The sequence below is a fragment of the Ursus arctos genome, unplaced genomic scaffold (assembly GCF_023065955.2).
Source record: "Ursus arctos isolate Adak ecotype North America unplaced genomic scaffold, UrsArc2.0 scaffold_9, whole genome shotgun sequence".
Classification (NCBI taxonomy): domain Eukaryota; kingdom Metazoa; phylum Chordata; class Mammalia; order Carnivora; family Ursidae; genus Ursus; species Ursus arctos.
The window spans coordinates 52,974,150-52,991,326 of record NW_026623111.1 but is presented as its reverse complement, the minus strand read 5'-3'; the positions used below and the strand labels follow the sequence as shown (position 1 = coordinate 52,991,326).

Here is a 17,177-nt window from a genome sequence, read left to right as displayed (position 1 = left end):
GCTCCTATATATTTCTTTCTTTTCTTTCTCTCTTTCTCTCTTTCTCACTTTCTTTCTTTTTTTTGGTAGAAGAGTACATTGAGCAATGAGGAATTATTCTAGTATAGAAAGTAATAAATATTCCTAAATTGGCAAGGATCTGGGACTACAAGTCAGAATAATTACAAAACAATTCCAGGCAAACACATCTTCACCAGGACCTTTATCTAGTCTGAACTGAGCTACTCAGGAGGGTGACCACAGCCCTGCTGGTGAGAGCCCTGCTGCAGCTCTCCCACTGTGGTGCAAGGGCCACCTGGGGCCCTCACTGTGGTGATGACCAGGGCCCCGCCCCTCACTGCCAGTTACACAAAGCACATTCCAATGAGACACCAATTTTACAGTAAGATTTCAGGACAAAGGTGTTATACATAAAGAAGACAAAAATATTGTCATTGAAGTAAGTTACTATAAATTTCTGGATTATAAACAGGAATCTTAGAGCTATTTTATGGAAATTCCAAAAGTAATACTGGACTCATGAATGACAGCACGTCTTAATTTCCAATCTTCAGAGAGTGTTTTAAGAGGAGAGCCTGGGAAATTCTGACAAAGGTTAAGGTTAGGAGAAAAATTATATAAAGTCATCCCAAACACAATATGATTTTTTTTTAATGCTCATTGTCAAAGAAATAAAGTACTAATGATGAAACAAAAGCAATTCTCTAGAAAATCTACCTGGAATAAACACAAGTGGTTTAATACAACTACAATCATAAAGAATTAAAGGTGAGTTAATATCCTGCTGTGTGGCCTCTTACAAGAATCTGTTAGTCATTAATAACATTATAAATATAACACACACATCTGCACAAATACACATGATAAAGGAAATCAATCTCATATCAATTGTATACTCCCAAAGGAAATAAGGGATTAGGCCTCTTATAAATATCCACTGATGAAAAGGGAATGCAGGCTCCTCAAAAAATTAAAAATAGAATTACCATTTGATCTAGTAATAACACTTACAGGTATATATTCAAAAAGAAATGCAATTAGGACACCCATCTTTTTTTTTTAAGATTTTATTTATTTGACACAGAGAGAGAGAGAGACACAGCCAGCGAGAGAGGGAACAGAAGCAGGTGGAGTGGGGGAGGAAGAAGCAGGCTCCCAGCAGAGGAGCCCGATGCCCGATGCGGGGCTCGATCCGAGGACTCTGGAATCATGCCCTGAGCCGAAGGCAGACGCTTAACGACTGAGCCACCCAGGTGCTCCTAGCACACCCATCTTCATAGCGTCACTATTCACAAGAGCCAAAAGGTAGAAGCAACCCAATTGTCCACTGATGAATGAATTAGTAAATGAAATGTCATATATGCACACAGTGGAATAACACTCAAACTTAGAAGAAAATCTTAACATGTGCTACAATATGAATGAACCTTAGGACAACATTATGCTAAGTGAAATGGGCCAATCACAAAAAGACAGATACTGTATGATACCAGTTCTATGAGGAATCTAGACTAGTCAGATTCATAGAAACAGAAAGTAGAATGATGGTTGCTGGGGAATGGTGAAGAGAGAAATGGGGCATTATGGTATAATGGGCAAAAGTTCCAGTTTTGCCAGATGAAAAAGTTCTGGACATTGGATGCGCAACAAAGTGAATATATTTCACACTACTGAACTATGTACGTAGGAAGGTTAAGATGGTAAACTTTATGTTATATATACTTTACCACAATAAAAAAATAAGCCACGACTCTAATAATTCCTGATAATACATGATTTAGTTGTTCATAGCGCTCATTTCAAGAGTGCTCTCCACGCTGTTGCTCTTTTGTGATGGAACAAATCTTTCCCCACAGGAAATGGAAGAGTTTGTCCAGAGCTCTGGAGAAAATGGTATTGTGGTATGGTTTTTACTCTGGGGTCGATGGTCAATAACATGACATAAGAAAGAGCCAAAGAGCCAATGTGATTGCATTAGCCCTTGCCCAGATTCCACAAAAGGTAGAGAAGGTACCTTAATAGTGGACAACTACTTAATGTGTCTTTAACTCTATAAAGGGTCTGATTACACAAATTTCTTGCATGAAAGTAAAAAGTGTTTACTTTTTGGTATTATGATAGCCAATTTATCTCAGATAAATTGGTATTATAATGGTATCACGGGCAGGTACAGAAATCACCAAATTTTGTTGTCATTCGCTCCTTTTCCTTACAGGATTTCGAAGGCTCTGTCTACATCACTGATGTTCTCAGAAAAAAGTTAATTTTAACAGTAGTGTTAAGCAGGAAATCATAAAATTCTGAAAGGCACTGTGCAGTTTAGGCTTCCTAAGTAATCCAGGCCTCTCTTACATAAATTTTGGAATAGGCTTATTTAGTGTGTTTTTCAGGGTGCTGTTCAGAGAAAGGATGGCCTAGCGCTCACCAAATTATGTCTAGGTATTCATCCAGCCCCAATGATTTAAAAAAAAGAGAAAAACCGGCCTTGTGGACTTGGTCCTGCTAAAGTCTGAAGAGGTAGGTCTAGCCCTTAAGGAGGCTCTGTGCTTTAAACCATCAGAATAAGGACTCTGTTTCTGACCCATGAGAATATTAACTCCTCCTGATTGAAGAAGGAAAAGGGCATATAAAAAGGAATCAACGGGAAGCAAGCCTAGCATGAGAAAGTTTCAGATGCCCCTTCTCTATAAAATATAATTGTAAATTATTTCTCATATACAGAATATGCTTGGAGTCTCTGCGTATTTGTGAACTACTTTTTAGTTTTCTCACTGGGATAGCTTTCTCCTTATTACTTACCCTAATTTGCTGAGAACCTGAAATTACTTTAATACTCGCGTAGCAAATAGATGTTAACCACTTATAAATTAGAATCCAGCTTATGAGCATAGCTGGGAACTCCAAAATCTATACCTAATTTTGGCACTGCACTTGGAAATGGCTTGGCTATAGGAAACCATATTAATCAATGCTGTCAAAGCACTATAGCACATCCTTGAAACATCAGCAGTTAAATAAAAGTATCATCACAATATTTGATATTTTTCAACAGCTACGCTGTTATTTATAAAGTGACAATAGGTTCTTCTTTTCTACATTTGAAGAATCTTCGAACCTAATTATTTTGATGACACTGGATCCATTTTAAAAATTACCACTTGAAATTTTTCTTGGAAGTGGTCATTAATAATTAGTAATATAAAAGAAGCTAAACATACTTATTAAGCAGAAATTTATTAGTAATAAGTTGTTAAATATCAGAATTATTTCATTCTTACAAATAACTGATTGCATTGATTTTGTAAATCAAAAGATGTAAAACTCTTAATAAAATAACTTATGGAACAAGTAGATATAAGCAAGCTACTTCCCCCACCAATCAAAAAGAATTAAACAGCATAATATTAAATCTGGAAGATGAGAACTAGTATAATAAATGATTAAAATAAATAGACATATCATTAGTAATTTGCTACCTTTTTTGACTAGAATTATAATGACTACCTTAAAATGTTTTATATGTTTTAAGTGGTCATTGATAATCTCATTTGTCTAACCTCTAAACACGAAACATGATTGCATTTATACTTAATTGAATATGAAAATAAGTACACATAGGGGCACCTGGGTGGCACAGTCGTTAAGCGTCTGCCTTTGGCTCAGGGCGTGATCCTGGTGTTATGGGATCGAGCCCCACATCAAGCTCCTCTGCTGGGAGCCTGCTTCTTCCTCTCCCACTCCCCCTGCTTGTGTTCCCTCTCTCGCTGGCTGTCTCTATCTCTGTCGAATAAATAAATAAAATCTTTAAAAAAAAAGTACATGTAATATGAGTATTCTTATTACATCAGTATTTTATTGGTTTTCCTTATGTAACATCTCTTGTCCTTGTTTCCTTATCTGTCATGTCAAGGGTTTTACTAGATGTCTCTTCATCTAAAATTATGTTGGATCCCCATGATGGGCATTCCTTTGTTTGTGGATCAACCTGATAACATTGCCCACATGAAGGCCAAGGAACCAGCTGTCATATTGAACTTCCACACAATGTCTAGTACAGATTTGCTCAATGCTTTGAGGACAGTCACTAATGACCCTTCATGAGTATTACAATTTTTTTCAATAGATAGAACTTATAGATAGGCTCTCTGTCAACAGTGACTATGAGTTTCATCCCATTCTTGAGGCTAATTTTGAAATTAGCAATGTGATTAACTGATCTTAAATCTACTATTATTTTCAACCATCTATTTCAAAGTTTCATTTTAACCTCATTGATTTAATAGGCAACTAGTGCAACAATTTTCTACAACAAAAATGTAAAGTAATGTAGGTAATTGTAAAAAGGACACTTCTTATAAAATATGATAGAACCCATAGGAGAGAATGATGAATTAGAAGAAATATCATAGGTTATATCAATGCAGTGTCTAGAATTTCTGAAATTATAAATCTCGTTTTGCTCAAAAATTGATTATATTATCATTATTTGAATAGATTTTATAATAAAATGTAATTTACATACCATAATTCACCTGTTAAAAGTATAAAATTCAAAGATATATATGGCATGTTTACAAAACTATGAAACCATCCCCACAACATAAATTTAGAACATTTTCATCACCCTAAAAAGAAACCCCATATGTCTCAGAAGTCATTTTCCATTCTCCCTGCCCAAGCAACCACTAATCAAATTTCTGTCCCTCTAGATTAGCCCTTCCGGATGTTCATATAAATGGAACCTACCATTAATGGTCTTTTGTAACTGGCTTCTTTTATGTATCATATGGATTTTTAAAAATGTTTTAAATTTATTATTAAAGTAAAATTGACATGCAATGTTATATTAGTTTTAGCTGCCAATTTTTGAATTGAGTTATTTATCTTCTCATTATTGGATTGTAAGAATTGTTTATATACTATGGATACAAATACCTTATCAGAAATTTGATTTGCAAATACTTTCTTCCTTTCTGGGTGGTTGATTTTTCACTCTCTGATTGGTGTTCTTTCAAGCAGAAAACTTTTTAATTTTGATAAAATAACTCTTTAATAACTAAATTTTTCAATACTCCAAAGGAAAATAATGTCGTGGCATTTGTAGTGCCTAACATGGCAACCATCAACTTAGCATTTTTGTTACTACTATCGGCATTATAATTTTAGGAGGATATCACCTAAAGAATACATTAAAAATGTATTACCAAAAGAAAACAGTAGTGCAATTGAATTTAAAAATACTTTTAAGGAGATAAGAATAGAAAATATATATACATTTAAAGCAGTTTGGGCAAATAGAAAACAAAATATTGGATGGGGTAATAGAGGCAAATGTAAATATGTCAGTACTTCCAGTAAATCTAAACTCATTTAAATACAAAGATTGTCAGACAAGATTTCAACAATTAACTATATATACTGTTTACAAGACATGCTTAAATAATAGTGTACAGGAAGATAGTAAGTACATTGGTAGAAAAAGATCTATTTCAGCAGTAATCATAGAAAAATGTTGTAGCTATACTAATATCAGACATAAAAGATCAGAAGCATGAGAAAAAATAAAAATACTTCATAATAATAAGTAGGTTACTCTTTCAAAACAATACAAATTATTAATTGGTAATACCTTCTAATATATCCTCTAAGTAAACAAAGTAAAAGTAGACAAAAGGAAAAACCAAAATAAACAAATCTGTAGTTATAATAGGATATTTTTAAAGATCTTTCTCAATAATATACAGAGAGGTGACAAAATAGTAAGTACAAAAAAGATTTGAAGAACACATTTACCCCTGTCAGAATGGCTAAAATCAGCAACACAAGAAACAATAGGTGTTGACAAGGATGTGGAGATAGGGGAACCCTCTTGTATTGTTGATGGGAATGCAAATTGGTGCAGCCACTCTGGAAAACAGTATGGAGGTTCCTCAAAAAGTTAAAAATAGAACTATGATCCAGCAATTGCACTACTATTTACCCAAAGAATACAAAAATACTAATTCAAAAGGATACACTCACCCTGATGTTTATAACAGCATTATCTACAATGGTCAAATTATGGAAAGAGCCCAAGGGTCCACTGACTGATGAATAAAGAAGATGTGTATATATATATACAATGGAATATTACTCATCTATAAAACAGAATGAAATCTTGCCATTTGCAACGACATGGAGAGAGCTAGAGTGTATTGTGCTAAATGAAATAAGTCAGTCAGAGAAAGACAAATACCATATGATTTCACTCATATGTGGAATTTAAAAAACAAACCAAACAAAGGCGGGGGGGGGGGAGAAAGAAAGAGAGGCAGAAGGAAACAAGAGAAACTAACTGAGAACAAACTGATGGTTACCAGGGGCAGAGGGGGTATGGTTAAATAGGAGATTGGGATTAAGCAGTGCACTTGGATGAGCACAGGGTGTTGTATGGAAATGTTGAATCACTATATTGTACACCTGACTAATGTTACACTGTCTGTTAACTAACTGAAATTAAAAAAAAAAAAAAAAACTTTAAAAAAAGAACAGATTTTAAACACATTTTTCAAGGGCATATAGAATTATTAATGGAATTGACCACATATACTGTGGTATAAACCAAGATACAATATTGAAATTTTACATAACATAAAGAATATATTGTCCAGTCAGACTAGTATTAAGTTAGAAATGATCACCCCAAAAAAGAATGCCCCCAAAAGATAACTAAAAATATCTAAACTTTGAAAATTAAGCAATACACTTCTAAATAATTCAGCCAACAAAGAAATCATTATCAAACATGAACCTTCTTTTCACCAAATCCACTTTTATGTATATATGCAACAGAAATGCATAAATATGTAAATTAAAATATGGTGCATTCCCACCATCTCGTTTATAGCTGTCACAATGACCCCTATCATTTTCTCTGTTAGAAAAGATTAAACTATCCTAACTTAACTTCCACTTTCACTTTTTAAAATATTCATTGATGGGAAAATTCCAATTTAAAAGCCAAATTTCCTATGAGGACCCAAACAAAAAACATACCACGTCTATAATTCTATGACATTTATCTTGAATCATTTGTATGTCACTTTTCAAAAACCTTTCATGGGAATCACAGGGTTAGGCAAATTAGCTTCCTTTCAGTGTTGCTATCTTTATGTTTCTCCTTTAGATACAAAGAGAATGCCATGACATTATCAAGAATCCACCACGATTAGGGGCGCCTGGGTGGCACAGCGGTTAAGCGTCTGCCTTCGGCTCAGGGCGTGATCCCAGCGATCTGGGATCGAGCCCCACATCAGGCTCTTCTGCTATGAGCCTGCTTCCTCCTCTCCCAGTCCCCCTGCTTGTGTTCCCTCTCTCGCTGGCTGTCTCTGTCTCTATCGAATAAATAAATAAAATCTTTAAAAAAAAGAATCCACCACGATCAGCCTATAAAGCCCTTGGATCGAGCAGTCTTCTGGATCGAGTTTGTCATGCGCCACAAAGGAGCCAAACACCTCAGGCCAGCCTCCCATGACCTCACCTGGGTCCAGTACCACTCTTTGGATGTGATTGGGTTCCTGCTGGCCTGTGTGGCAACTGCTGTATTTGTCACCACCCAATGTTGTCTCTTTTGTTACTGGAAGTGTGCAAAAAGAGGGAAGAAGGAAAAAAAGGAGTAGTTGTATCTCGGGCCTCAAGCGGGTATACCTCAGAGATGGGACTCCTCCAGTTTATTCCAGCAAGAAGTTGTGACGTAAGGTTCCCTTCCTCCTGTGACAAAATGACTTTTCATAACTTAGCTTCTCAGATCAAACTCTGCTCTCAAGGGTTTACTGCCTGTTTGAGAGTTAGAAATATGTCATGCCAACAGAAAAACTGACAATTAAATAAAATAAAAAGCAAACCGTATGGGTATTTATTGAAACTTATTATTCCAAATCAAAAGTCATCCCCCTCCAAAAATTATTGAGCTTAACTGTGTTTCAAACATTGGGCATGGACACAAGAACATTAAGAAGGCTATTCACAGCATCATTATTATTGTGCAAATCCTCAGAATATTTTAACTTAATTTTGGTGAATTTTGTAGTTTTGTCTTTTGCTAGAGAAACTACAGATAGTTAAAATTGTGTAAAATGATTTACCCATCCATTTAGTTTTGATAGACCACTAATTCTCCTTGGCTCTTACTGTGGATCCAGCCTTAGCATCACTCCTTACCTAAGGACATGGCAAGATGATGGCCTGCATCCAGTTTACTCATTTTTCAGTGAAATGTTTGTGGAATTAAAATTATAGCAACCACTACCTGCATCCTATTATAAAATTGAACTATCTGAAAGCCTTTGATTTCATGACCAAATTCTGTTTTCTCTTCTTGACCTTTAAAAATATTGACCTGGTTGCTTTCACTCTCATGTTCGGCCTTTGATAATGGGCGTAAGCTTTTATTAACTTGGCTAGCCCCTAAGGGCTCAGCAGAGGCAGCAGGGAGAAATGCCCATCTCCCAGTTTTTCCCAGAAAGAGGCCTCACTGCATACTTTAAAAGCTGCTGCCCAAGGAGTAGGCTTCAAATTCAGCACACATCTAGCAACAGACTGCAATCCTCCCTGGAGTCCAGTGGGTGCCACTTTCACGCTCACACTTTCACCCATTCCAGATCACCACTGTCTCACTGGAATGAGCTTGTACACATGTCTGGCATGCTGGCTTCTGTGGCAGGTGCACAGGAGATATAAAACTTGATTGCCTGGCTCTGGGATATTCTTCACATACATCATATGTTAGGCCACAAAAACGTTTAAATAAATTTAAGAAAACTGAAATCATATCAAACAACTTCCCTGATTTGGTGGCTAAAAGTGTCAGAAGTGTTTTATTGTGAAACAATAAGAAATACATATATTGGTTTCAGCTCCCAGTTCCTGACAGAGAGCTCCTAAAATCCTTATAAATTCCTTGGTGATAAGTACACTAGGAACATCTTTTGTTCTAACATTTGGTCTTTGACCCCAGTCCCTGACACAGGGCTCCTGAAACTCATAAATTCCTAAGCAATAAGAGCACTAAGAGCATCTTTTATGCATCTTTTATTCTAATGAGGTAATTCTAGGTGGGCTCCTGGATGCAGCCGGGGGGGAGGGGGGGGGGAGATGGTAAACCAGAAAAACCACGGCATAATTGGAGCTTGCAATTTTTAACCTCACCTCCCACTTCCTTAGAGAGGGGAGAAGGGCTAGAACTGGAATTAGTATTGACCATGCCTATGTGAGGAAGCCTTCATAAAAATCCCAAAAATACAGGATTCAGAGAGCTTTCAGATGGGAGAACATATCCATGTATTTAGGGGTTGTATACCCCAAATTCACTGATATAGAGCCTGCTATGCTCCAAAACCGCCTCGACCTTGTCTTATGTGGCCTTTCATATCCTTTAATAAACTGATAAATGTAATTTAGTGTTTCCCTGGATTTTGTGAGCTGTTCTCGCAAATAATCAAAACCAAGGGGGAAGAGGTCATGAAAACTTCCAATTGGTATCCAAGTTGAACAGAAGTTATAGGTAACCAGAGGATGTACTACTTGTAATTGGCATCTGAAGTAGCATCTCACGAGACAAGAGCCCTTAACCTGCGAGATCTGATGTTGTCTCCAGGTAGCTAGTGTCAGAATTGAGTTAAATTCAAGGACACCCAGGTGGTGTCACAGAGAATTGCTTGATGTGGTAAACAAAACAAACAAACAAAAAACCCCAAAAAAACAAAACCCACATATTTGGTGGCCAGAAGTGTCACAAGTGTTGTGAGCATGGTAGTAGTGTACAAGTAAAGGAGAAACACAGAAAGAAGACTGGAGTTTTTTCCTTGCATAGTTATGAAACTAGAAATCAATTCAAACAAGACAACTGGAAAATTTATAAATATGTAGAGATTAAACAATACAGTACTAAACCACCAACAGGTCAAAGAAAAAATTAAAAGGAAATCAAAAAATACCTAGAGACAAATGAAAATACAAATATAAAATAAGAAAACTTATAAGGTGCAGTAAAAGCAGTTTTTTTTTTTTTTAAGATTTTATTTATTTATTCGACAGAGATAGAGACAGCCAGCGAGAGAGGGAACACAAGCAGGGGGAGTGGGAGAGGAAGAAGCAGGCTCATAGCAGAAGAGCCTGATGTGGGGCTCGATCCCGTAACGCCGGGATCACGCCCTGAGCCGAAGGCAGACGTTTAACCGCTGTGCCACCCAGGCGCCCCTAAAAGCAGTTCTAGAGGGAAGTTCATATGGATAAACACCTAAAAAGAAAGATCCCATATTAAAAAAAAAAAAAGAAACTAACTATACACCTCAATGAATTAGAGAAAGAATAAACTACACCCAAATTAGTAGAGGGAGGGAGGGAAATAAAGATCAGAGAAGAAATAGAGACTAAAAAGACAACAGAAAAGATCAATGAAACTAAGTGCCATTTTTTTGAAAAGATAAACAAAATAGAAAACATAAAACTAGACTAATGAAGAAAAAAAAGGAAAGGACTCAAATGAATAAAATTAGAAATGAAAGAGACATTACAATTGATACCACACAGATATGAACAGATCATAAGAGACTACCATGAAAAAATTGCCAAAATTTGAATAACCTAAAAGAAATGGGAAAATTCCTGGAAACATGCAATCCACCAAGACTGAATCATGAAGAAATAGAAAGTCTGAACTGACCAATTATCAGTAAACAGACTGAATCAGTAATCGAATCTCCCAACAAATAAAATCTAGGACCAGATAGCTTCACAGGCAAATTCTACCAAACATTTAAAGAAAAATTAATACCAATTCTTCTCAAACTCTTCCAAAAAAATAAAAGAGAACAGTTTCAAACTTATTTTGTGAGACCCGCATTAACCTGAAACCAAAACCTGACAAGAACACTACAAAAAAAGAAAATTACAGGCCAATTTCCCTGATAAACATAGATGCTAAAACCCTCAACAGAATATTAGCAAGCTGAATTTAACAATAAAGTAGAGGAATGTATTAAAAGAATCACATACCATCATTAAGTGGGGTTTATTCCAGGGATGGCACAACATGTGCAAGTCAATCAACAACCTCAACAAAATCACGGGTGAAAGTTACATGATCATCTCAATAAATGCAAGAAAAAACAACTGACAAAAGGCAACATCCACTTATGATATAAACTCTCAACAAAGTGGGTACTGAGGGAAAACACCTCAACCTAATAAAGGCCATATATGGTAACCCCACAGCTAAGATGGCATTCAAAGGTAAAAAACTGAAAGCTTTCCCTCTAAAACCAGGAGTAAGACAAGGATACCCATTCTTGCCCCTTTTATTTAATACAGGACTTGGCAGTCCTTTCCAGGTCACTGGCAAGAAAAAATCAAATCAAATCATCCAAATTGGAAAGGAAGAATTAAGACTCTATTTGCAGGTGACATAATATTATATATAGAAAACTGTAAAGACTCAAAAAAAAAAAAAAAGAAAGAAAAAAGAAGAGAAAAGAAAAGAAAAGAAAAGAAAAGAAAAGAAAAGAAAAGAAAAGAAAAGAAAAAACCAACTATGAGGGTTGTGTCCTGAGCATGAGCCTTTATGGGGAGGTATCAGCTTCCCTCAGGGAGGAGGCCGAGGCTACAGCTTGAGGGAGGACCCAGCCTCTCTGCGCCTGTGTCTGTCAGAGCCGGTATGAGATGAAGAGACAATCCTTCCCTGCTGCCCCAAATAATCAAGAGTTTTGGCTGGACCTTTGTGTACACAATGAGAGAATGAGGAGCCAGACAAAAAGCACAGACTATGGCACTGAAACGGATTAATAAGGAACTTGGTGACTTGGCCCATGACTCACCAGCACAATATTCTGCAGATCCAGTTGGGGATTTCATGTTTCATTGGCAAGCAACAATTATGGGACCTAATGACAGCTCATATCAAGGCAGTGTATTCTTTTTGATAATTCATTTTCCTACAGATTATACCTTCAAACCACCTAAGGTTGCATTTGCAACAAGAATTTATCATCCAAATAGTAACAGTAATGGCAGCATTTGTCTTCATATTCTAAGTTCACAATGGTCTCCTGCTTTAACTATTTCTAAAGTTCTTTTATCCATTTCTTCATTGCTATGTGATCCAAACCCAGACGACCCCTTAGTACCAGAGACTGCATGGATCTATAAAACAGAGAGAAGTACAACAGAATATGTTGGGAATGGACTCAGAACTATGTCATGTCATGCTACCTTAAAGTCAGAATAACTTGCATTATAGCTGGAATAAACTTTAAATTACTGTTCCTTTTTTGATTTTCTTATCCACTGCTCCCCTATCAGACCTCATCTTTCTAAATTTTGTTTTTTGTTCACCTTCCTCCATTCATTCACATGCTTATCTGAGAAGGCTTAAGTTCTTCCAGCTTTGCACAATAGCTGCTTTTAGAAACTGTAAATTAGTTACAAAAGAACAGTTGCCCAAGATTCAGAATTTTTAAAAAAATAGAGCATGTCTTTTATGTGGCCAACAGCTTCACTCTTAGTTATGAGACTAAAACCACTCCTTACTGCTCTAACACGCTGAAGAAATCATGTGAGGGGGAGGGAAATGGATGCTCAGTTGTCACATCATAGGAAGCAGCAGCATTCTAGCACCCAGTGTTTTTTAAGCCTTCTACTGTTACTAATTTGAGGTTACATGATATACTTTATGCTCATAACTGATGTGGCTGGAAAACTGGTATTGCGTTTATAGCATCAGCAGAACAGAAAATGTGATGTACTTTATGCATGTCAATAAAAGAATGACCTGTTCTTGTTCTACAGAGAATGGAAATTGGAAGTCAAACACCCTTTGTATTCCAAAATAGGGTCCCAAACATTTTGTAATTCTCATTTAAATTGTTAGGAGGCTTGGAGCTACTAGTTAATTTGTCTTTAAATACACTATTTAATATAGCACTGAATAAATGATGCAAGTTATCAATGGATGAGTGATCAACTCTTAGTAACTGATTTTTCTTCAATAAAGTTGCATCAATGAGAAAAAAACTAGAAGTAATGAAGTCAGTAAGGTTGTAATACACAAAATCAATACACAAAAATCAATTGCATTTCTATACAGTAACATCAACTATCAGAAGGAGAAATTAAGCTCTCTTACTCAGCACCGCCTGAGAAGGCAGCAGCCATCTCCTACTCAGCATCATGGCCGCCTTCAGACCTCTGGTGAAGCCCAAGATCATTAAAAAGAAGACCAAGAAGTTAAGCCAGCACCAGTCAGACCGATATGTCAAAATTAAGCGCTACTGGCAGAAACCAAGAGGCACTGACAATAGGGTGTGCAGAAGATTCAGGAGCCAGATCTTGATGCCCAACATTGGTTATGGGAGCGATAATAAAACAAAACACATGCTGCCCAGTGGCTTCTGGAAATTCCTAGTCCACAACATCAAGGAGCTTGAAGTGCTGCTGATGTGCAACAAATCTTGCTGTGCAGAGATTGCTCACAATGTCTCCTCCAAGAACCACAAAGTCATTGTGAAAAGAGCATCCCAGCTGGCCATCAGAGTCATCAATCCCAATGCCAGGAGCACAGTGAAGAAAGTGAATAGACAGCTTATGTGAATGTTTATGTTAGTAAAACCATAAAACTACAAAAAAAGGGGGGGAGAAATTAAGAAAGCAACTCCATCTATAGTTGCATCAAAAAGAATAAAATACTGGGGCACCTAGGTGGCTCAGTCAGTTAAGCATCTGACTCTTGATGCTCAGGGTCGTGAGACTGAGGCCCTCATCAGGCTCCCCACTCAGTGCGAAGTCTGCTTATCCCTGTCCCTCCCCTGCTTGTGCTCACTCTCTCTCTCTCATATAAATAAAAATCTTTTTTTAAAAAAAGAATAAAATACTTAAATACATTTAACTAGGGAGGTGAGAAATCTATACATTGAAAACTAAAGAGACTGATGAAAGAAACTGAAGGAGACTCAAATAAATAGAAAGATGTTTCATGCTCATGCATTAGAAGAATATTGTTAAAATGTCCACAACTACCCAAAGCAATCTATAGATTCAATGCAATCCCTATCAAAATTCCAATAGTATTTTTCACAGAAATAGAACTAACAATCCTAAAAGTTGTATGAAATCACAAAAGATCCCAAACAATGAAAGCAATCTTGAAAAACAAGTACAAAGCTAGAGGCATCACACTTCCTGATTTGAAATCATATTACAAAGCTATAGGGATCAAAAAGGTATAATACAGTCATAAAAACAGACACACAGACCAATGGAACAGGAGAGAGAGCCCAGAAATAAACACACATATATGGTTGGTTAACTTAAGACGAAGAAGGCAAGAATATGCAATAGGGAAAGGACACTCTCTTCAATAAATGTTGTTGGGGAAACTGGACAGCCATGTACAAAACAAAAACACTGGACCCCTATCTCACACCATACACAAAAATTAACCCAAAATGGATTGAAAACTTAAATATGAAACCTGAAACTATAAAACTTCGAGGAAGAAAATACAGGCGATAAGCTCCTTGACATTGATCATGGCAATAATTTTTTGGATGTAACATTGATCATGGCAATAATTTTTTGGATGTAACACATAAAACAAAGGTAACAAGGGGCGCCTGGGTGGCACAGCAGTTAAGCGTCTGCCTTCGGCTCAGGGAGTGATCCCGGTGTTATGGGATCGAGCCCCACATCAGGCTCCTCCGCTATGAGCCTGCTTCTTCCTCTCCCACTCCCCCTGCTTGTGTTCCCTCTCTCACTGGCTGTCTCTATCTCTGTCAAATAAATAAATAAAATCTTTTAAAAAGAAAAAAAAATAACAAAAAAACAAAGGTAACAAAAGCAAAATAAACCAGTGGGACAGCACCAAAATAAAAGGCTTCTGCACAACAAAGGAAACCATCAAGTAAAAGAAAAGGTAATTTATAGAATGGGAGAAGATATTTACAAATCATATTTCTGTTAAGGGTTTGATATCCAAAATATATAAAGAACTCCTGTAACTTAATTGCAAAATAAGAAACCATTAAAATAATGGGTAGAGGAACTGAATAGACATTTTTCCAAGGAAGACATACAAATGGCCAACAGGTATATGAAAAGATGCTCAACATCACTAATCATGAGGGAAATGCAAAACAAAATAATGAGATATCACCTCACACCTATTAGAATGGCTGTTATCAAGAAGACAAGAGACCATATATGTGTGAGTGTTGGCAAGGATATGAAGAAAAAGAAACTCTTGTACACTTTTGGTGGGAATGTGTAAATTGGTGCAGCCACCATGGAAAACACTATGGAGGTTCCTTAAAATATTAATAATAGAACTATCATATGACCCAGCCACCCAAGGAAATGAAATCACTATCTCAAAAAGGTATGTGTACTCCCATGTTTATTTCAGCATTATTTACAATAGCCATAACATAGGAACATTCTAGGTGTCCATCAATGATGAATGGATAAAGAAAATATGGTATTTGTGTGTGTGTGTGTGTGTGTGTGTGTGTGTACAGGAATATTATTCAGTCATAAAAAAGAAAAATCCTGCCATTTATGACAACATGAATGGACTTCGAGGGCATGATGCTAAGTGAAATAAATCAGACAGAGAAGACAAGTACTGTATGATCTCATTTATATGTGAAATCAAAAAAATGAACTCCTAGCAATGGAGAACAGACTTGTGATCGCCAAAGCTGGAGTTTAGGGGAAATGGGTGAAGGTAGTCAAAAAGTACAAATTTTAGTTATAACATAAATAAGATCTGGGAATGTAATACACAGCATGTTGATTACAGTTAATGACATTGTATTGTTTATTTGAAAGTAGTTAAGAGAGTAGATCTTAAAAGTTTCCATCACAAGAAAAAAAAATTATACCTATATGAGGTGATGGAATGTTAACTGAATTTATAGTAATCAATTCACAATATATACATATACCAAATTATTAAGTGGTATACCTTACAGTGTTATATGCCAATATATCTCAGTAAAACTGGAAAACAGATTTTTAAAACACAGAAACTAGAAAAAAAAAGAGCAAACAAAACCCAAAGCTAGTAGAATTGGAATACCAAAAAATAGAGAATAACAATAAAGCAAAAGAACAGAACCAAAATTTGGTTCTTTCCAAATATCAAAAAAACTAATAAACCTTTAGCTAGATGGACACCCAAAAAAAGAGAAGACTCACATTTCTAAAATAAGAAATGAGACTGGAGATATTACTACCAACCTCAGGCAAATAAAAAGGATCATAAGAGAATACTAATATAATTTGTATGCCAACCAATGAAGTAACTAGGTGAAATGGACAAATCACTAGAAAGACAGGAATTATGAAATAAACTCAAGTAGAAACAGAAAATCTGAATAGACCTATAACAACAAAAAGAGGGATTGAATTAGTAACCAAAAAACTACCACAAAGAAAAGCCCAGGTCCAGGTGGATTCACTGAATGATTCTATCAAGAATTTAAAGAAAAAATAATATAGTTTCTTTTTAAAAAATATTTTATTATTTTTTTTTATTTGAGAGAGAGAGAAAGCATGAGCAGAGGGAGGGGCAGAGGGAGAGTGGGAGGGAGAAGCAGAATTTCCACTGAGTAGGGAGCCCGATGTAGGGCTCCATCCCAGGACCCTGGAATCGTGACCCAAGCCAAAGGCAGACACCCAACTGACTGAGCCACCCAGGCGCCCCTCATTTCTTTTAAAAAATCCTCCAAAAAATACAAAAGGAGAAAATGCATGATACTAAATAAAACATGATACTAAAATGATGATATCACAAGAAAACTATAAACCAATATCCCTTATGAATATATATAAAAATCCTCAACAAAATGTTAACAAACTAAATCCTTAACCATAAAAAAAGAATATACACACACACAAAAGTGGAATTAATTCCGGAAAAGCAAAGTGGCTTTAACGTCTGAAAAATCAATTAATTTAATACCACATACCAACAGAATAAAAGACAAAACTGCATGATCATCTTAATAAATACAAACAAATTCATTGTTATTTTATGAGTTCCAACAACCTTCACAAGAGAATACTCAATAAACTAGGAATAGAATTGAACTGCCTCAAACTGAAAAAAAGCTCCTACAAAAAACCCACGCCAACATCATACTTAC

At 36.1% G+C, this 17,177-nt stretch overlaps 1 protein-coding gene and 1 pseudogene across 1 annotated transcript; both read left to right on the top strand.

Moving 5' to 3' along the window:
- The first annotated feature begins 11,800 nt into the window (after positions 1-11,800).
- On the top strand, positions 11,801-12,309 carry LOC113262547 (ubiquitin-conjugating enzyme E2 D3-like; annotated as a pseudogene).
- A 25-nt stretch (positions 12,310-12,334) lies between these two features.
- Positions 12,335-16,522, top strand: LOC125280978 (60S ribosomal protein L32-like). The gene has a single exon (XM_057309776.1). The coding sequence runs from the start codon at positions 13,204-13,206 to the stop codon at positions 13,621-13,623; it is 420 nt and encodes a 139-aa protein (XP_057165759.1). The 5' UTR covers positions 12,335-13,203; the 3' UTR covers positions 13,624-16,522.
- The last annotated feature ends 655 nt before the right edge of the window (positions 16,523-17,177 follow it).